The following is a 22121-nucleotide window of genomic DNA, read 5'->3' on the forward strand; positions in this document are numbered from 1 at the left end:
CTTACCACATGGTGACAGTTGAACTCCTTCATGACAGAGGCTTCGTTTAAAAACTCGATGCGCTCTCTCATGCTGGCTGTCTCGTTGACCGTTTTGATGGCGACTCGTGTCTCTGGATCGTCTTTGACCACTCCCTTGGCGAGGCCTTCGTACACCATGCCGAAGGAGCCCTGGCCCAGCTCTTTGTGCATTGTGATCTTCTCCCTGGCCACCTCCCACTCATCGGGGACGTACACTGGCACAACAAAGAGGACGGAACGTCAACAACCCATACACAAAGGGGAACTAAACAGTGAGAAAACTGACAAGATATTGCATATTCTTACTCTCAGCACTGAAGTACTCAGGGTTGACAGACGCATAAAGGACTCCATTTCCCAATCTGTCACTATTCCTGTTGACAAAAAGACAGCAAAGTTAGTCACCAGGCTGCTCTGATTGTGGATGGGATGCGTAATTCTCTACTCCTTACCGCAGGGGAATGTTAATGAAAACAACAGCTATTAACTCTAATTGACATTACACTGGTCATTAAGTTTCATGAGCATAGTGAGGTAGAACAACATTATCAACTTTGTCTGGCAACGTGGAGAGCATGTTTATAAAGATACTTGCCTCTTTTTGTTCACAAAGAAGAGAATGGTGGTGAGGCAGGCAATGAAAAGCGTCACTATGATGGGAATTATTATGACCAAATAGAACGTAACACCATCATCTCCTGCAAGACAAAACAGAAAAATAATCAAAACTTAGTTCAGATCTTTGTCTTATCTACTTTAATTCAGTCAACATTTCTTTCCAATATACATGTGTAAGAACTGTTGCATTACGTTTGGGCGGGGGTACGTAGAAAAACACGCTCTGCGTCCAGGAGCCGTTCCCTGCTAGTGATGTTGCGCGCACTTGGGCGGAGTAATTCCCCGAGCCCAGGTTGGTCAGCCGAGCTCCTCTGTTCTCACGGTACTGCTGCCGAGACACACACTCGTGTTTCTCAGGCTGAAAGGAAACACGCATGATGGTTACTGTTTAAAACACAGTGAGCCTTCAAGGTCAATAGTCAGGTTCAGGTATAGAGTGTAAAACTAAGTATTTGACATTCTGTTTCGAAAAATAACCAAAACTGTTCTGGACAGTATGGACATCAGATCTATCCTTCTCCTGAAAATTGGGTTATGCCGGTTCATTGGGCTAAATAAGGCAGAGTTTGACACTATATGACCATTATGACATTCATCTGCAGATCTCTTGTATGCTGATACTTCTTAAAACTTGTCTGAGGGGCTCTTTAGTTAAACCCAGCCTGGCTCACCTCAGTCCCCGGCCGAAACTTGATCTCATACATCAGGATGAGTCCGTTGGGCATGAGAGGCTCCGGCCAGCGCAGCACCACACAACCCTCAATCTTATCACTCCTCTCATAGATCACCTTTCCAGGGATGTCATCTGCTTTGACTGGGAGACACACAGACACATCATTACAGCATGCATGTGTCTACAATGCACCAAAAGAGAACTTCTTACAGCATTTCTTAAACCAGGGGTTTTCAAAGTGTGGGAAGGTGAGCCTCCCCTCAGAGAACATAAGAACAGCAGCGCCCCCCCTCCCTCCCAATTATTATTGCTATTATTATTATTATTATTATTGTTGTTGTTGCTATAATGCAGGGGGATTCAATTGCATTTCAAAGAAGTCCAGTAAGAGAAAATGCCATTAAATGCTCTGTTTTTGATGTCTACCTTTCTCTGTTTTGAGCACGCCATTTGAAATGACTCCGACTGTTTCTCTCTTCTTGTCTCGTCTCTGTGTGTTTGAATCTATCGTGCTGACTCACTGACTGCACCAATTTGATTGGCTGAGTAGTCACCTCCTTAAAACATTAAACAACAACTTTTTAAAACCTTTTTATCTTTATGTTTTAAAATATTTTTAAAAACATTTTCAACATCGTGGATGAATCCTTATATGCTCCTGGCAACACACTGAACTTCAACTTTGCCTCCTTATTACACTCACCCCTACTTTAGAGGGAACAATGAGTCTGCGTCTTTGATGCGCACAGGCGGGTGATGCGGGGATGCAATGTAGACAGGAATAAACACAGATCATCCTCTGGCTGCAGCCTTGAGCGGTACTTGCTTTTGATCAAAGTAATTGGTCTATTATTACAATTTAAATAAAAGGGCGGTACCGGCCGTCAGCGAACCGAGCCGGCCGTCAACGGCCCGCTGACGACCGGCCATTCTGTGATTCTCCAGAACACACAGATGGCCAGTCCGCCCCTGCCAGGACCGGTCCATGAAAATCCTAGCTTCAAATAATTGTGGTCATACTTCCTCTGTTTTCTGCCAGACGCTGTCTCCTCTCTCACTTTAGGTAACTCCACTAAAAATCGATCCATATTGCAGCTCGCAAAAAGTTAGCTGAAGTTAACTAGCTAGATTTCACTGTTTCTCGTAATTTTTTTCTCACGCTGCGCCTCCCCTGAAGCTCTCTGGCGCCCCCCCGGGGAGGCACACCTCACACTTTGAAAACCGCTGTCTTAAACCATAGATCATATCCAGGTCACTACCTGCAGGTTTGGTCCTGGCGAAGACGAAGGCCCCTGCACTGCAGCGGCCCACCTCCTCGTTGCATGCATGGATGTCGATGCGGTAGACGGTGAAGGGCCGCAGGGTGGAGATGTCTAAAGATTCTGCTGCGCTCTTTTCCTCCGAGAAGGGGTACTCCCTGATAGGAGGAATCCCATCTGTACTGTTATCTCCAGGGCCAAAGGTGGTGTTGCCCCTACCATCACCGTCAGGCATCAGTGTGTTGTTAGCAAAGCCAAAAATATCCCTGCGCCGACGATCTGGAGGTCTGAAATACAGAAGAGGCAACTGCTGTAAGAAAGCTGAATTTGAGCGCTGTTATCACAATGAAAGACAAAAGGATTTACAGGACGTCCAGGAAATCATTTCATAATGAATAATTGCAGGTTTATATCTCCCAAATGTATTTTAACAAGGCTGAAGCATCTCGCTTAACTTGGATTTAATGTGTGTGCGTGTGCGTGTGTGTGTGTGTGTGTGCGCCATGTGTGCAGATGCTGCATATGACTCCGTGTGGAGCTGTGTGGGAGGAAGAGGTCAGACAGATCGTAGCAAGGTGTACAGAGAGAGAAAAATAAAAAGACAGACGCATAGATGTTTCACAGTTAGAAAAAAATAAAATGTCTTTCCAACAAATCCTGATCAACAACGAACAAGGAGAAGAAACTTAGAAAAGCTGACCTGACATTTGGAAACAAACTTTTCAATCATAAAGACCAATGTTTAGTGGCCAAACTGAAGGCATTGCTGTGAATGAACTAGCGCACAGTTTGCCTACAGTCGTTACCTGAGAAACCTCCAGGGTTATTCTGCTCAGACTGACAGACAAAGGGAAGAGTCCTGACTCTGATGGAGTTAGAGGATAAAAGCTGTATTGACAGCAGGTGACAACAGGTATCAGCAGAGAGCTGCTGCAGGGTGATAAATGTTCAGGGCTAGTTTGTAAACGTAATGAGGACAGCATGAACAGATGGCTACGTCTGTATTACAGCCTATGAAACAGATCAGACATGATTCAAACGGTATACTGGAAATAAGGGCTGCAACCAACAATCATTTCTATTTTGATCAATAAGACGGTTTGTTTTTGATTAACTGTTTAGTCCATAAAATGTGAATTGTGTCCATCACAATTTCCTATAGCAAAATATGTAACATAAAAAGTGCCTTTTTTTGACTGACAAACAGTCAAAAATCTAGCTATACTCATCAAAATTGAGTATAATAATAATAATAATTTTTCAAAATAGCTTGTATTTTCTTTTTCTTTTGATTATTGAATGGTTTCAACTCTACCAGAAGTTATAAATCGCTAAACTCAGTGACTTGTCTGAGCAAAGTTACAGTGAGGCATTTGTTGTGAGCAGACACACACACACGAGGAGTGTACAGACGGACAGATCCGTGGGAAAGACCTGTCGCACCGACATGTCAACATTCTTCTCCGACAGGTATAACGGGAGCGTTATGATCCAAAGTCCAGCACTCAAAACCTCTACTGTTACTAATGGAAAACACATCGTAGATATAGGAAAACTGACAGGAGAGTTGTGTGCTGACAGATTCAGATTTGTGATCGGACAAGTAGACGAGAGTTTGATAGACCCAACTTAGAGGCCAGATGAAAGACAACTTGAGGGATCCAGCTTTAAGCAGGGCAGTCCTAACTCTGTGAGAAGAGTCCCCAGCTGACTGAAGCATGACCTTATAACTAGTGAGTTACTACACTTAGTGTCCTGACCTCGCCTGCTAAAAAAAGAACCACCTTTATACAATGGAATCCGGAGAGGAAAAACGTGACACACATTACATTATTAAAAATCTCTGGCTGCAACGGAAAAATTGGAAACCTTCTGTGAGACCTCTTATATGTGTGAATCACTCGTTTCCTCAGCAACAGTTACAGTAAAGAAATGCTGCTGATAAGAGGTTTTGGTGTCCTTACAAACAGTGGGAGCCACCCTCCCTCTCCTCCACTAAATCAGTCTGCCTTCCCTACTTTCTGTTTGTCTTCAGTCGCTGATGGGGCTCTTCCCTCATTCATTTAAATTCCAGATGGATTCACTGTACATTTCCTGGCAGCTGTCTGCCTCCATGAAAAAAAGAAGGAGAAAAAAACAAGTCCCGGACAAAGAGAGCATACGAGGGGAGGAGGAGAGTGGAGTGCCGGGTGGAGGGGGACAGAATGGAAAACATTTCCTATTCTTTCTGTTTCTCTTTTCACCCGCCCTCTTTCCCCTCACCCCGGGTCTAAACCCTGAACTTTTATAAAAACCTTCTAGATTTTCGAGCCCTTTCCCTGGAGTGTTCTGCAATAATGCTGGCTCTGTTTCAGTGGAGCGTCTGTAAGCACAGGCCCCGGACCTGCCAACCACTTGTTTCCTAGACAGCTATACTATAGCACATCAACACAGCCAGAGAGAGCAGGGTGGGGGGGTATTAGTTCAATTACAACAGAAAGCTGCTTTATTATTCTTCCCCCAAATACATATCGATCCAATTCCACAAGAGTGTTGCGAAGGAAAAGAGAAGGGCACCTTACGCTGTTTGAATGAAACAACTTTGTGAGGCTCGTTTAATCCTTTAAAGCTATGGATTTATAAGGTACCTGCTGAGTGTGGGTTTGTTGGGAACAACAACTATATCAAAAGTATCCCTATTTCTCCTTGATGGATGCTTGAAAATAAGTGTTATGGCACCAATTCACAAATGCATAGATTGTGTGCCACCGCCTGCCTTCATGAGAATAAAGGAGTGTGGGAGGAGAACGGAGCTGGAGTCTTTGAAACAGTGAAACATCCTTAGCCACGAGCAAGTTAAATGATAACAACACAGATGTCACTCCCTATTGTGGGGAACAAAAGCCTGAGCGGCTCGGAGTGTGCAGCCAAACTAGGCCCTTCAGACTCCTTAATCACATCTCTCTCCTGGGTTTGTTTGTGTTGCCTAAGTTGCTGCCTGCTAGGTCCTTACATCCCCCGTGGCACCGTTGCCAAGGCTACATAAAGCCACAAGAGCGCTAAGAAGGCTTTGGATCCTACTCAGCATGTCTCCTCATCGGCAACGCCCGACAAAAGGGCCCCCGTCAGGTCCATCTACGCTGCCATGCTCGGATCCTGTCAGCTCCACAGAGGAGACATTACACCCGGGCCGCCACCTCATCCCTCACTCTGACCCATCAGGGCAAACAAGAGCCACAAGGGCCGTAGCAGGAGCTGGAAACGGATAACGGAGTCAATGTGAGGCCCTCCACTATTCCAACCACATATATGTTTTACTATACCTCGGCAGAAAGATTGCATTGTGAAGGAAGTTCTCAAAAATCTTGAAAAAGACTCGGTCATCCTTCTCCCGGTCTTTCTCCTCGGGCGTCTTCTGGCAGGCGCAGCACGGGCCCTTCTCCCCCCCCGCCAGATCGGATTTGGTGGGCTTGGTATTGTCGTCCATGTCGATGTTCCCCGTGGCCGGGATACGGATCGGGACCTTCAGCTCTGTTTTAGGAGAAACCAAGAGTGATTAGCAAAGGGAAAGATTCTGCATCTACTTATAATATTATATATTCATTGAATTGTAATATTGACTTCCTTTTTGAGAGTAAGATAAGAACATGTATATCCCCTTATATAAAGCTACAGCAAGCAGCTTGTTGAATTAGCTCACTAATTAACATTATATCTTGTTTAGCTTTATCTAAACCCTTTTTCATGTCTCTGCTAAGCTAGGCTAAATACCTGTTGGTTATATTCATATTTGTTTATGAAGTCTTGGCAAAAAAGCAATAAACGCATCTCTCAGAAAGTCTGACTGTTTTTGTGAGGACATATCAGTAGAAAAGCTAAGACAATAAAACAATGTTAATATTTGCATAGAATGAGTAATGCACACCTTTGGAGCAGTAGTTGTGTTGGTAGAGCTCCCTGTCCTCCGGCTGCTGCTGCCAGCGGACCAGGTAGAAGGTCAGATTTCCGTTGGGAAAGGCTGGAGGGGACCACTTCACCATCAGCCTGGTGGAGGAGTTGGCAAAAGCCCGGGGCTCTTTGGGCATAGACGGCACTGCGATAGGGCAAAAGTTAGGATATGATACATTAAAACATTTTAACTGACAAAGTTGCAATGCAATCACTAATATTCACAACAACATTTGAAATAATCAACATCTATATCAGCAGCTTTGCAGACTTACGCGATGGGCGTGTGCGAATGTAGATGATATCACTTTTTGCCCCTGTAACGTGTTTGTCTTCCACCTGCAGGGTAATGGCCTTCACAAAAATAGCATACTGGGTCCAGGGCTTGAGGTTTGGAAGACTGACTTTCGGGTAAACGTCTGACTCCTGAGGGAAATCCACATCCACCATGTGCCAGCTGTTTAAACCACAGCCATCCTGCCCGTCAAACTCTGTGATGTTCTGGAAAGGCCTGATAAAGACAACAAATAGCTGTGCATTAGCAAATAATGATCTACTAACAGAAGTGAGGTAAAATACCTTATAGTTCATGTCTTAAGATATTAATTACTTTTGCAAAGGGTTTTCTTATTCCCCTCAACTATTTAAAAAAGCATACAATACATCTACTTATACCTGTTTCAAAGCAGACATTAGTTTTGCTTTGAACAAGTTCAATGAGAAAATAAGACCCAGGTAATGAAAACCAGATATCAAACAATAAGCAGATGTGGATGTTTTTAACATACGATGTTTTGTTTGTATTACATAAGAGACATTCTTCTGTTTGTCAGTGGCCCAAAGGCAGGAAATCAACGTGAATGCTTCAATGTTGTCTTTGTAAAATGATTGTGAGTAATGTGAAGTAAACATAGTTAGAAATGATTGCAGTAAATATACAAATCAGACAGGTATGATCATCTAAGATTTATTTATTTTTCCCAGAAAATAGCTTTGATTTCAAGCTGAATCCTGTGTTTGAAAACGAAAGTTCTGAATTGATGTCCAAAATATTTTTTTATATTATCCAGGACAGAAACTCATTGACATTTTTTGTTCCTTCTCAATACTCACGACTCTTTGTAGTAGACTATGAAGCTGATGAGGTCGTATTCCGGCGGCCGGTAGCGCTCCCATGTCAGCGTGATATTATGACTTGCTGTGATGTTCGACTTGAACTTCAGGATATAGCTTTCACCTGTTGTGACACAGCAGAACTCAGAATGAGACACACAATATCAAAACAACATATCACTGCTTCTTTCCATCCCCACACATTGATCACTCACTACAAAAATGTAGAATCTTAATGTCAAAGTTTATGCGAGGTTACTCACAGCTGGCTCTTTCTCCGTTGTTACGGAAATCTCCCTCCTCTGGCTTCACTGCAATGCCCGTCTTCTCCCACATCTTGTGGATCTCAGACATGCAGAGTTTTGGGTTACGACGGAAGAAAAGACGTCCGTTTTCAATAGTCAGGTTGTGCTGATTCCAGTCCCACAGGTACTGCAGGTGCTGGTTGTTGATGGCGGAGAACGCATACATGCTGATAATGGAAGGAGAATAAGAGGAGGTTACAACCATTTCATATAGACCAAAAAGAGCATGAGATATCATAGAAGCTGAAGAAATTGGGTTGAGAAAAGCCTTCTTTTGCCACCTGGTGGCAGCGCTAAGCAGTCAAAGAGGTGTCACATGAGGTCAGGTTTGTGTGTGTGTCTGACACCGAGCCTGGGTTTGTTCAGAGGACATGAAACAGAAAGAGTTGCGTGCTAACACTCTGAGCTCCGAAAGCCGGTAACGAAGCAGAGGAATGTCTGCCATCCTCAACAGTATTCCTCTGAGTGAAACGTTATCCAAGGAGAAGCTACGATAAGAAGGGCGACAGGGTTTCCCATGACCCCTTTGGCCATTACAAAAAAAGACTTTCCCTCCTATCTCAGACTGCTGCTGATAACACAGTTTGATGGACATGAGACTTTACATTTTGTTTTGGAGCAACACTCACTTCTGAGGCCTGTCTGACTATCATTTATGAAGTTATACTGCAAGAAGACTTCCTATTTATATTTAAGAATGTACCTCAATGTAGAAATCAAGCACTTTTAAATGTCTGTAACGTCAATGATATGTCGGTGGCAGCCTCCCTTGCTCATGTCCTCTGATTCTTTCAGTCAACGCTCACAAGCATGCTTACAAATTCACAGACAAAACACAACATACTTGTCGATGAGTTCCTGCCCATTGATTAAACGCAGACTCTTGAGAAAGGACAGCGAGCCAAGTGCGTGGGAGTGTCGAATCTTCACATAGCCCGTCACTGTCTGAATCAGCCCCATGAAGCTCTCCAGCTCAGACGCTATGTTATCTGGGGACAGGGAATGAACACACACACACACCATTTAAAAGCCACTTTAAAACAATTCTCGAGGGATCTCTTCTAGCTCCACGACACAGAGACAAGCTCTTAATGCAAATAACCCAGCACTTAGTTGCTTTATCATATGTGGAGATTAGCTTGTGAGCCACCCTGTCAACTGAGCAAATAAGCAGCATTAAAACATAATGTGATAATTGGGTTGGAGTGCAGGAAGCAGATGTTGTGTTGAGGCCCTCACTATGAATCCCAGCAGCTTAGACCATCAGGCCCTTATCTGTCTCAGTAATCATAACATTTGCTGTGCAGTCAAGTGCAACACAGTGTAGTAAAGCAAGTATACTGTACCAATAAACAATTGCAATAGAGTAAATGGCAACAGATTGTAGTCACATTAAACATTCTATGTGCTCAGAGTGTAGTATTGCTTATTAAGCTTAGTTACACAGCAGCCTTTACATTAAATGTGGTGATTATAAGCACTTCTGCAGAGCTGCACTCACTTCCACGTCGGATGTTGATGTCCAGGTTGCCTTCGATGACGGTGCAGTCCTTCAGAGACTGAGCAGCATCCACAGAGTCGATGACGGGGGATGTGCAGGGCTTATCACACGGGCCATTGCAGGCATTGCATAACATTCTATTTACAGCAGAAGCAGAGAAAAGGAGGGAATGCGAGACACAGGGAGAAAAAGGGAATAACTGTCAGAGAATGAGCAAAATCCTATGTGAACTTTTCTTCCTCACCCTGAAGTCATTTGTCCACTCCCTGCCTCCCAAGCATTCCGAAGGATTCAGGCAAATACATTCACTGCATAATACAAGGTCATCTCCAGAGTTTAATTTTTTATGGGCCCTCATCTGAACTCTGTTTCGTGAGAGAGTGACTCACTGTATTGACCTCAGAGACAAAAAACATACAGCAGAGAGTGTTCATGACTGTTAAGGAACTGACAAGAAGGATCAGGGAGGACAGCTGCTTAAAGATAAGCGTTCTTGGTCTAGGTGAATGTCAAACAAAGGAAGTCTCTTTCAAAGACCTTTGAGTATTGCTATATAACATCTAATAGAGGCGAGTAAAAAGAAGACACTTTGTTGAGCATCTTTCCCTCTTCCTAAACACAGTGGGAAGTCTAAACTTGAGTCATTAAATCCAACATACCCTTAACCTTTAGCACTTCAAGCTCAGAGCTCTTGTTTATGAAAGGAACCTGTGAAGAGCCAGGTGAAGTTTATCTCAAGGATATTTTATTCAAATTATCTCATTATGCAAAAGTACACAGTGAACACAAGCACCTTCAGTGTCTACGATTGACAAAAACCACACTGCTAATTCTAAGAGCTCTGGCTTTCTGTGTGAAAGGTTAGGATCTCAAACAAATTCAAACACAGAACATTAGCCTACTCATATCTTAGACATAATGTATATGTTTTAAGGAGTTCTTACTAATGTGTTGTACATTCAGTTTGTCACCTGGCATGGCATTTCCATATCACCAGGACCTAAAGTAGAAGTGAAGTCTTTACCGATTAGTCTCGTTGCGGGTGAAGCCAGAGGGGCAGTCAGGCGTACATTCTCCCCCGTGGATGACAAAGTGAGGGTCTCCGGTCAGGTGCACTCCGGAGCAAAAGTCCATGCTGATGCAGCGCCAGCCCTCAAACTTGTAAGTGTCTGGGGGACAGTCCGGCACGCAGTGATCCTCGTGAAAGTAGTGGAGGCAGCCGGAGCAGGCCGTGTCGTTGTTGGGTTCAGTGCAGCTGCCGAGGCACTGGCTGTGGCAACACTCCCCCCTGTCTGTGCACGACAGCTTGCAGTTCTCCGGGCATACTGGAGGAGACAGAGAAAGATGGGGAAGAGGTCAGTTTTTAGGCTGGGTGTAAACAGTCTGCACTGCTGGCCAACATTTGAACAGAGTCAAGGATGATAAAGGTAAAAAACATCAAACTAATGCTTTCAAAGCACAGATTGTGATTTATAGGGCAGTAAACATGTTGAATAGCTTGTCAATTTAAAGATGAGTTTCCATCTTTAAATGTATCTGCTTAGTAATGAGCCAGGAAGTAATACATAGGTGAAAAGGGAGTATGGAGCCAGTATGGATTATGTAAAGGAAACACAAAGCCTAAAACATATACAGTCTTATAACAGTTCTGCCTTAAGTCCTACCTTAATACATATATATATATATAATAAAAATGTTGATTGAACACACAAAGAGGTGGTTTTTTTAATACAATTGACCAGCACAACAAACTACATCCTGTTAAATCATCAAGTTCATACATTTAGACCATAAAGTTATACAATAGTAGACCATAGTTTCATCTTTCTTTTGAAAATACATTCCTGGTAGTATATTTATGTATATGTATATGAACGTATTTCCTCTCCTTTTTAAACCAAATCTGCAACCAAAAACACAGTGTTCCATTTGTTATGAATATTCTTCTATAATGGAAGAATAGACAAATGCAGCTGGAACAAAATCCCACTATCACTACAGCTTCTAAGAAGAAACTACTGTTAATCCTGGCAGGCAATATTGTGTGAGGTGTTTAAAACTAAGCTTGAGCAGAATGAATAATAGAAGCTCGTTGTTTTACTCGGAATCACTGAGAAACTAAACCAAAACAATATGTTAGTAATGACATCCGGCATTTTTCAGTTTCTTTGAACACGCTTTTGGCGGATTGTGAATCCTAAGTTTGTCAGATTGATTGAACAGAGCTTACAAAATGACCATTAATATATCAACGTGTAACTCTGGGGAACATTTCAAAACAAAAACTTTTACAGAGAAAGGACAAAAGTGGCTTATTCAAAGTAAAAATAAACTCAGTTCTGTAAACCATCTACTTGTGATAATCGACTTAAATTAACAGTAAAGGAGAGGAAAATTGGTAAATAAAAGACGTCTATTTTCAAGGTTTAAAAGCATTTTCACTGTAGCCTATTTAAAGAGAAGCACTTTTGGAAACCACATGTAAAGCGTGGAAAGCAAATGATTCCCACTGCTAGATAAGCTTGCATTAGCCGCACTACAGGCAGGGGTGTCCTACTTTAAGATGAGTCCACCCCATAGAAAAACACATAGGTGTGTGTGTGTGTGTGTGTGTGTGTGTGTGTGTGTGTGTGTGTGTGTGTGTGTGTGTGTGTGTGTGTGTGTGTGTGTGTGTGTGGCGGTCTGAGTCCATTGTCAGTCTTCTTTGGGGTAAATGTGTAACAGATACAAAATATATAATGTTTTTTTTTTTAATATATTTTTTGCATATTTGAATTGTGCAGGCAGCAAAGTCGTGTTACCTTAGCAACCGCCTCCTGGTGCAAAGCACAGGCATGAAGGAAATGTGCACACACTCAAAACTACAATACAACAAACATTTCACCACTTTCATGTGTGTTAAAACTATTTGACACTTCACATATTACTTAATTGGTGTCATTATTTGAGCAATCCCTGTAACAGATACTTTTACAGGAGTTAACATATTGAGTGTGCGTGTGTGTGTGTGTAAACTGTGTGCACATGCATATTGGTATGTAACTATAAATGTGCGCCAGAAAGCTAAGAATAAATAAGTACTGCACTTGTTTATTTGCTTTAAAATTAAAAGCCGCTGTGGGAGCCTCGGTGGTTCTCTTTGTGAAGAAAGTGAAGCTGGCTGCTGGGCTAATCTCTTGATGAATATTTCATGTTTTACAAAAACATCTGTGTAGGTTAAGAACGTGACGGTGCATTACAGTAATGCTGCAGAGTAAACACCACGGAGCCAGCCCCAGTTTAGCTTCACAGGGGAAGGAATGTGATCATCACTACTGACAGTTTCTCAAATGCTTGCCATTCTTTCTCATATTCAGTCAAATCTAATGGTTCAGAAGAGGTGAAATGGTCTGTTATAAAAAGTATTATTAACTAAACATATTCAGTGGACCCGATACAATATATTTATATTCAGTAATATTCAATTATTGTTTCCTGATAAGACAGTTCTTGAGATTACACGGCAGTTTCTGCAGTGAGCGTATTTTCAATATGACTTGAGTTAGTAGAGTTAGTTGCATTCAGCTATATGGCTTTTTCCTGTGCATTGTATAGCTTCCCAACACAATACGTACAAGCTCTGCCACACCAGGAGTTTACTGGCTTTGCTGTATTCATAAGTACTGCATCTAAGCCTTCTGAATCTGCTCCAAAACAAAACGATTTTTTTGTAATCTAAAGCATCAAACACATCCCACACAGGTTCACACATGACAGCTGTGATTTGATAGGAAATATGATGTCAACTTTAGTGTGTTTAAAGCAGGCAGATCAGTGTTGCACATGTGCAGAGTGAGGAAAAAAGGGAATCGTCAGAGAGGCTTCGTTTCTCTTGGAATCCAACCAAAAGGGGGCAGCCAAAGCAAACTCTAACAAGCCTTATTGGAGGAGGACCCTTTCTTTCTGCATCATTTTAACAGATTCCTCAATGAAGAGAAATTCCAAACATGCATACCTTCCACAAGAAGAGAGTGGAGGGAGGGGGAGTTGCTGACTTAAATCCATACAAGTCTTTACCCGGTTTCACTGTGTGACCAAACAACCCGTGGTATCAAGGACACAATCCTCTATTAATAGATACTACTTATGCGGCCTGATTTCCACGCTGCTGATCTCTACACATAGCTATGCAGGGCATTGTGGGGTTTCCACTACTTCAAAGGAAAGGGACTACCTAACAAGGGGCTTGTCTTGTCATCTTTGCAGTCCCCCGAGTGGATGTTTGATATGAGCAGGATTAAATTAGAATCATCACTTGACCTTAAGTAGACACTGTGTTACATTAATAAGAAATAGAACCCCCCTGCCAACAACCAGCCTTTTCCTAATCTAGCAGTGTCATACACTACAAAGCAGTCAGCGCTGAAGAGGCTCCTGAGCAGCCTGTGAATCCCTACAACCCCAAAGAAGAGCCATCATGGACAGGCTGAGGGACAAGGACTGTGCAATGTTTGATTTTTCTTCTAAAAAGGTATTCTGTGGTCGCTTCACTATGTAAACAATCTGCAGAATGTTTCAGGCCGCAGAGGATTCAAAGGAGGGAATGTTAATCCCTTGTTCCGCTGCAACAACACAATGGCAACGCAAGAAAATGCTAAGGAAACTTGAGATGAGGAGGCTATTTTGGCAACAAACATTATAATGGAGGTGTAATAAAAGATACAAAATGAAGAAACATTTGACTGAGATTTCAAAATTATAACAACAATGTATTCCTCGGCCAGGTTTGCCTTCTTGAAGCGCAGCATACGAGGGGGACTCCAGGTCATGTGACCCAACAGAAACCATTCCCCACCCCTCCTCTTTCCCCACAATGTGTATGGCGAAAAAAAAGCTGCTTCAATCTGATCAAAACATGGCTTGATTTCAACACTGTCAGACTGGAGAAGGGTGTGTGTGTGTGTGTGTGTGTGTGTGTGTGTGTGTGTGTGTCTGGTAGGTGAAGGGGCTCAAAAATACATTGCTCTATTGAATAAGGACGTCGTAGAGGAAGAGGATTGCAGTGCAGCAGTGCTCCTCATTTAAATGCACGTCGTGCACCGTTTTCTGGAGAGCACGCTGTGTCAGTGACTACAACACTGTGTACATTGGGAGGCTGGCGAAATTTTTACTGACCAACACCTCTCCGCCACCTTTGAAGACGAAGTATTGTGTGAAAATATAAAGAATTGTGTCATTTTCCTAAACCAATAATAGGGGGCAGCCGAAGTAAAACAAAGAAAAAATATCCAATAAAAGATTAAACATTTCCTTTTTCACAACATATCAAAGAGCAGTATATTTTCCCTGCTTCATTGGAGATAAGCAGGAAGCATGACAGACAATTGGGAAATCATTCATTATTCACAGTGGGGCAGGAGGGGAGGGGCGGCAGGGAGGAGGGTGTCTGGGAGGAGGAGGGCTCGTTAGACTGGGAGCTATCTGCTGGACCAATAGCAGGTAGGAAGGGGAGGTGCTATTTCCGATGATTGACATGTTATTGAGTCTGGAGCAGAGATGGTAAACAAGTCCTCTCTTGAGCTGACGATTGGAGGGGGAGTCGTCGCCTGAGTGACTAAGCATGGCTTGTCCACCGTTTCGGAGAAACCATAAGTTAAGGAAAAAACCCGAACATACGTAGCCTACTCAACAACAAGCATTAGTACGATTATTCCGGTAAATAGTTCTGCCCCTTAACTGGAGCGTAAGCTAAATACAAAACGTGACAGGCAGGCTGGGATGAAACAGAAAGGAATTTACTGTAGTAGAGTGTATTTCAAATGAGTGATTATAAATGTTGTTGTGACACAAAAGCTGTGCATTTTTCAAATGTTTCACAGGAAAATAAGAACATAACCACCACATACTTTGCTGTCCCTGCATGATTTTGAAGAAGGTTACTGTAGCAGCTGCATGTTAGGTTTAATCACGCCACCTGTCCTTGCTCCACAATGTAAACGGGGCCATAGCTCCATTAGGACATGATTACATTTATCTCGACATCAACTCCATTTACCGAAGTATTCACTCTACTGCACACTATAGTAATCCGCTGCACCGTGGGGATGTGAAGCTTCCCACTCTGTGCAGAGTCAGGCCGAGGAGCTCAGGTTACCAGAGCTGAGAGCAGCAGCACGCAGTAAGGTAGCAGCACCGGAGCACGGTAGCAGACAGAATGCCAAATCACAGGCCGACCCCCCAGATCCCTGAGCTCCATCAGTCCACATCCTCATCCGGCAACCCGATCCTCCCCGGGAGCCCGAGTGCATCACTACAGACACTTGTTTAAACCACATCAGCCCAGACGGCCAGAGTGAGGATGCTTCCTCCACTCAGAGCCAGGGGCAAACCGCATCAGAGATTCCAGAGCTGCCTTGCCGTTTCAGCAATAGTGTCTCAAGTGCCGGGATGGACTGATGTAATACAAAGTTGTGTTTTTTTAACTTGTTCAGACAATGTGTCTGTCTGCACATGTTGGGTCAAATCCACCTTTCTGCTGATCAGTGAGGTTTTTTCAGAATGGGGAACACTGCACAGTGTCGTGATGTGATTTCCTCATGCAGACAGCTGGCTCAGGAAAGCTTGGTTAAACCTGTTCAGTCCTGCACACAAAGGTGTGTGTGAGCCCACTCCACCCTGTCCCACTGTTTCTGGGTCTCTTCCACTCCCATGCCCACTAAAGACCAGCAATGTGTTTTTCACACAACTATGTGCTGGTCTGTGTGTTCAGGCATGCGTGACATTTCCCCTAACTCGCATTCAGTCACAACAACACACGCACGCACACACCCACCCCTTCCTTCTACCCTCAGGCCTCGGGCCAGTCTGCAGCTGCGACTGCTGTTGTTGTTGTTGATTACACCTAATAACAGGACACAGGTATGCAGCACCATCACATGTGAAAACACTTTGAGTTTTATCACCGAAGAGGTAGGGAATGGTCTGGGAGCTATTAAAGACACCCTAAAACAGCTACCAAAACCGTGACAAATACTATGTAGCCAACAACAATAATGCATTGCAAGTGATTCGGTAATAGTCATTCTAAATTATAATGTTGGTTAATAGAGATTAAATACGATTGGTAGGGATGTCCTAACATAAATTATATATATTTTTAAAGATCATAGTGCTCCAAAATGGTGTAATATTTAAGGGAAAGAAGGTTAACTGGTAGCTAGTTCCAACAACCAACTTCTCAAATTTGAGGCTCTCTGACCTATTTCATAGAAGAGTACAAATAACTTTGAGTTTTGGTTTTGTAAGTTCAATAAAACAACCGATATAAAGACATTTCATTAGGCCTTTTTTTTGTTTTCTCTGAAATGTTATGGAGGAAAGTGTTGAGAAAAACAACCTGCTGATTCATTTATAGCAAAAACAATCACCCTTAATGTATGTATAGAAAGCTGTAGAAAGAAATCTGGAATTTGGGCTTGGGACACAGTTCATATAAACACGTACAAGTTCAATACAAAAACAGCTACTGCACAGGGAGTCCAAATGTTTGTGTGTGATCGGTGGGTCAAACCTCATAACTAAGCCGGGCCAAAGCTGAACTTCTGAATCCCAGTAGGCTGGACTTCTTGTTGGCCCAAAGTCCCAGAGCCCCAGTTCATCCCTCAACAGAAGCACGCCTGAAGTCAAATTTGTAGCATAAAGATGGGCCTCTGAGGCAATCTTCCTCATTTTATCAGGCAACACTCCAACTAACTCTGAGGACTCATTTACATGGCTGTCATGACATGTGTTACGTGCTGCCCTCCTGTTTGTCTCTCTGTCTACCTGCTGCGCAGACACACCTGGTCTGCTCCTGGCTCCACCTCTACCAGGTGTTACTAATCGCTGGCAGGATATAAGGAGAAGCTGGAGGAGTGGGATGTGTCTCCCCTTTTGCTGATGCCAATGCCAGGAAACGCTCTCCTTCGTGTGGTCGCTTAGTGTTTTGAAGCGCTAGTCTTTTTGATGTGCCTTTGTTGTTTTATGTTTAGTCTGGAGGACGTGGTAGTCAAGTTTTACGCAGCTTTGTTTTGTTTCCCGTAGGGTTATTATTTGACTTCTGGTTAGGGGAGGACAGCTCTGGGTCCTACGGCTCGTGGTGAGGCTGGCTCGGGCTCCCTCCCTCTTTTTGTTTATTTCGGACAATCCTCCAGACCTCTTTTTGTTTGTATAAATAAATGACCGTTATTGTACGTGGATTTTGTGTTTTATTTTATATTGCGGGTCTTCCCTCGAGCCACTACGATAGAGTAGGGGGCGGGCCGTAACATATGGAAGGTTTAAAAATCAGTCTGGCCATATAAGCCAATCAAAGCACTAGGGCTGAACGATATACCATGTCATGGCGATAACAGCGATATGCGCGATATTCACATCGCAGGGACGTGTGATTTTATTAATTAATTTCTCTTTTCTTTTTTCAGGACCTGCGATATTAAGTAGGTAAATTAACTCAAACGTGTCAATTATTACAATTGTTACAATTATTTTGCTGCTTTCTACAAAAGGAAAACTTGCGCGGCTCTCATGTCAGGGGTACTTGAGTGAGTGACATGCAGGCTCTGCATGCACAGCAAGCCACCAATCACAATCACTCTTGATCAGATCACAGCAGGCCCCGCCGCGCTAGTTTGCAGACCATCAAAACACCGGTAAAAAATGAGCGAGGCACAGGAGGACAATACCGACGAGAATGAAGATTTACTTCCAAAAAGAAAAGCAAGATCTGGAACTATTTCGGATACAAAAAGGTTCTTCTCCTCTTCATTCACAGATGAACCCCCTTATTTGAGGGTAAGCAACCTGCATTATCATGACATGTTAGATCATGACTTAAGGTATGATGAGTCAACCAGTTAAGATCCAGACGTCCGTGACAAAAATCCTTCATCCGGTTAAATATAGTTTAAAAAAACGCAATATATATCGCAGGGGGGAAAAAAAGTATCGCAATGTCAGTTTTTTTCAATATCGTGCAGCCCTACACAGCACAGATCTTTTTCAGCAGGACAACTCGTCTAAATCGATTATTATTACAGAGATGGCAATTCTGTAGATGTTATGTCCCAATTAATGACAAATAGGTGCAACACCTTCTGCAATTCTGATGCTGTTTCACAAAATATTGCCAGATTATTGTCGGTTTTCCCCCTCCAGTTGAGCTCAATACTGACATTCATGGAAATCAGTTGCAGACAGTTTCAGAGATTGACAGTTACAAGCTGCATTGCTAAATAAGATGCTAAGATAGGCATTAGTATGGAAAAAGCTACTTCAGGGAGAACTGAGGCAATGATTTTTTTCTTTGTGTTTTTTTTCTACTGATTCGGAGGTGTTCCCTCTCACTAAAAGTGGCTTCTAAAAATACCTGACTTCCCAGATCTGCTTCATTAAATACAGTGTGTTTCCTGGCAGCGCTTTGCCGGCTGGCTGGCGAGATGTGTTGGTTGGCTGTTTTGCTAGCTGGGTAACTTGTCGGGGTTAGTGAGAACGTGTCAAGCCCTCACACATCCCTCCAGCTGCGTACACATGACACTCTAATCCCCTTTTTGAATGCAGAGAAGACATTAGGACAATCTGTACATGGTATCCATCAAATACAAGCTTCACTACGCAACGCTGGAGAGAAACATAACAAACTGAGGACACCAAATGAACAGCTAACTGCTACATTTGGCTCAGGTGTTTGCAGGCGCAGTCCAACACCTGACTGTGTGTACACACCTGTCCCAAGTCAGGCAGCTACCAAGAGCCAACCTTCAGCCAAACGAACCAATGTTGATCCTGAACACATTCAAACTCCACCTCACTTCAATAAACACCTTGTTTAACTCAGTAATGACTCAGTAATGTTCCAAGCGACCATTTTCATTACTTATAACATTGTTACAATATACCCAAACCTGCTCCAGACTATGATTATCAGATCCTTAGAATAGTAGTGGTTCAGTCGCCAAGACCTATTTGTGCAGATGACCATCTGCAGCTTTGCGGCACACGGTGCCCAGACATCGTCCTGGCATGCCGTCCGGCATACATTCTCCCTGCTGGCACTACGTCTGGATTCAAAATGACACATCTTCATTTCAGATTGACTTCAAGGAGGAGGCCCTAATCAGGATTAAGCATAGCAACATGTGCCTTGAGCTGAAAAGCTGATTGGGTTAAGTTTGTGTTCATTGCGAGCATTCCTACCAGGTTAAAATGGAGCGCTCGGCAAACACTGGGGCGGCCATTAGTCGATTACGGAACTGATAGGCAGTGGACTGTAAATCCTGGAATTAGTGTTCAGTTTGGCTACACTTTAAGTGTGTGTGTGAGGATTGGTGTTAGTTTGCATGTGTGTGTGTATATATGGGGTCATATTGAGGTCCATGTTCCCAAAGTTTACATTGCAGACTGTCTGTATGTCAGACTGCAGTCTTGTCTTTCAGATGACAGTGGCTGGCTGTTGGCACATGCAGACAGACTGCAGTGAGATGTCGTTGCTCTGCCCAGTCCTCCAGTGCATCTCCCTGTTCTCTTTGGGTAGTACGCCTCAGTCTGCCACCTCACTGGAGCCTGACGCTCTGTAAAGTCCTATTAGCCACTTCAAATATGACATCTGGATTTAGGGTTTCCTTTTTCCTCTACTTAATTTAATTTTCACAGGGTGTTTTCTTTAGGGTACACAGAGTATCCTTTTTGAGAGTCCGAACTCGTTCTTAAATAAGGACAAGCTGCGGGTTCAGCAGGGACAGTTCTGGCCAGAGTTAACATCTGTTACGACGGGACAGTGAGACTATTCTCTCCAACAGGACAGCCTGTGCTGAGACTTTAGGCCAGCCCTTTCAAGTTTAATGGTCTGATAAGATACCAGGGTCTCAGATGGTAATCACAGTAAAACGGCGCTGTATTGATCAGGTATTCGTCGTATACAAAGCTTCATTTCACATGAAAGAGGCCTGTTAGGGGTGGAACTTTAAACACAAACCTTATTCGTGTTTAGCCAATTTCCCATCTACTCAGGGAGGTAAAAGCTTGCAGCTTGCAGGTACTTCATGGATATCTGTATAACACAGAAGAATAAAGGCACTTACTGCTGACTTTGTGTCATGTTTGCACACTGATAAGACCATAGAGGACCAATGATGGGAAATGTTTGGCAGCATTTAACAAAAGGCTGGTTTTCGCTTGATCCTTCACATCAAAGAGTGTTCCTGAATACCAAAAGTAGGAGCTTTATTTCCCTAAACATCTCCTTCATTTTAAGTGATGGTAGGTGAAAATCAAACAGCCCTTGTGGGTTACCATGTAAATGTAAAGGCACCAATTATACATCAAATCCACTACAGTGCAGTAAACAGTAAACTCCTCATTAGCCATTTGTTAACAACAACACCAAATATGGCAGTTCCACAAAGCCTGGGCTGTAAAAAAAAGGAAAAATCATCACTGTTTACAAGTCTCTGAACAAATTGGGGGGTTACGTCAACTTCAGTAAGTTACACTCACAGGCTCAGCGCAGACACAGCTCCTCAGTTTCAACATAAGTGGCACCATTAATCGGATTTTTACAATGACGCATTCATTTGTGATCTCAAATGAAAGCAGTACAGTCATGAAATAGTAGAAACCTTAGTAGAAACCTGTCGTGTCATATCTAATATCTACCATATTTAGTTAAGGGACTGGGTTTTGGTGGAAGATCAGATCAGGCTCAAGCACATGGGGGACTGGGTGTTTGGCTGTTTGGGCCCAGGAAGGCATGCGGGTCAGAGGTCAAAGGCCAAAGCCCCAGATATGGACAGACTAAGGGTAAAGCTGTGCCTGGCCTCACTGTACCAGCAGCAGAAGAGGGCAGTCGGTATGGATGGAGCAGGACAGCTGACAGGCTTTAAACAGTTCCTAGCCCACACTTCCTATTGGCTGCCAGTGACATCATGGCTCTATCCCCATGTTTCACCTCCTCTTTCAGGGTGGGTGGAGAGTTCAGTTCTTCCTTCTCCTGCTCTCCTTCTCTCCACTCAAGCAGGACATTTCTCTCCCTCTCCCTCTCCCTCCCTCACTCCCTCCCTCTCTCTCCCACCCCTATCCATAACACACACACAAACACTCTGCTTCATGTGCCCCTTTTAGGGACCTCAGCTTACATGGCCACTCTTGTTCAGCAGGAGGAAAGATAGAAAAAATGAAGGATCAGTAAAAAAAAGAAAAGAACGGGGGATCAACCCATCACAGACACACACATATAAACACCCTGCACTCATGCTGTAGTTTTTCAGGCAGGCCTTTCCTAATTAACACAAGCCAAGTGAGGAGTTCTGGCGGGCTGGCACATCATGCTATTATTATTGTGAAAGTTTGACATTTTCACAAACAGACAGCTCACTAAATTACCAGCTGGGCTGCGCTGGGATATATCTGCAGTAATAAAACAAAAAGATGCTCACAGGGAAAAAGAGAAGGACGAACAAAGAGAACGAGACCCCTAGGAAGAGGCACATTGAGAAATAATTGCTTAATACATAAAAGATGTGCAAGAAGATAAAGGGAAATCAGACCATCTATTTATCCAGTGTATTAAAACAGACGTGCAGTTAAGGGATGTTGCTGTTTGGGGAGGTCTCAATCACAGCGATCGACCACTCCACCAGACGGGTGTTCCCTGTCTGAGGAGGGGGAGGCAGAGGATGGAGGGAGGGTGTT

At 43.3% G+C, this 22121-nt stretch overlaps 1 protein-coding gene across 1 annotated transcript in view; it reads right to left on the minus strand.

Annotated features, from left to right (window-relative positions):
- Positions 1-22121, minus strand: part of igf1ra (insulin-like growth factor 1a receptor) — an 82710-nt gene that overhangs the window by 14205 nt on the left and 46384 nt on the right. The window contains 14 exon segments of the mRNA XM_079680826.1: positions 6-235; positions 327-394; positions 616-718; positions 831-996; positions 1310-1452; positions 2571-2857; positions 5873-6080; positions 6475-6642; positions 6773-7008; positions 7611-7734; positions 7874-8082; positions 8760-8904; positions 9417-9553; positions 10441-10741. Coding sequence (XP_079536952.1) covers positions 6-235; positions 327-394; positions 616-718; positions 831-996; positions 1310-1452; positions 2571-2857; positions 5873-6080; positions 6475-6642; positions 6773-7008; positions 7611-7734; positions 7874-8082; positions 8760-8904; positions 9417-9553; positions 10441-10741 — 2525 coding nt within the window.

Source organism: Notothenia rossii, assembly GCF_949606895.1.
Source record: "Notothenia rossii genome assembly, chromosome: 5".
In the NCBI taxonomy this organism is placed as follows: Eukaryota; Metazoa; Chordata; class Actinopteri; order Perciformes; family Nototheniidae; genus Notothenia; species Notothenia rossii.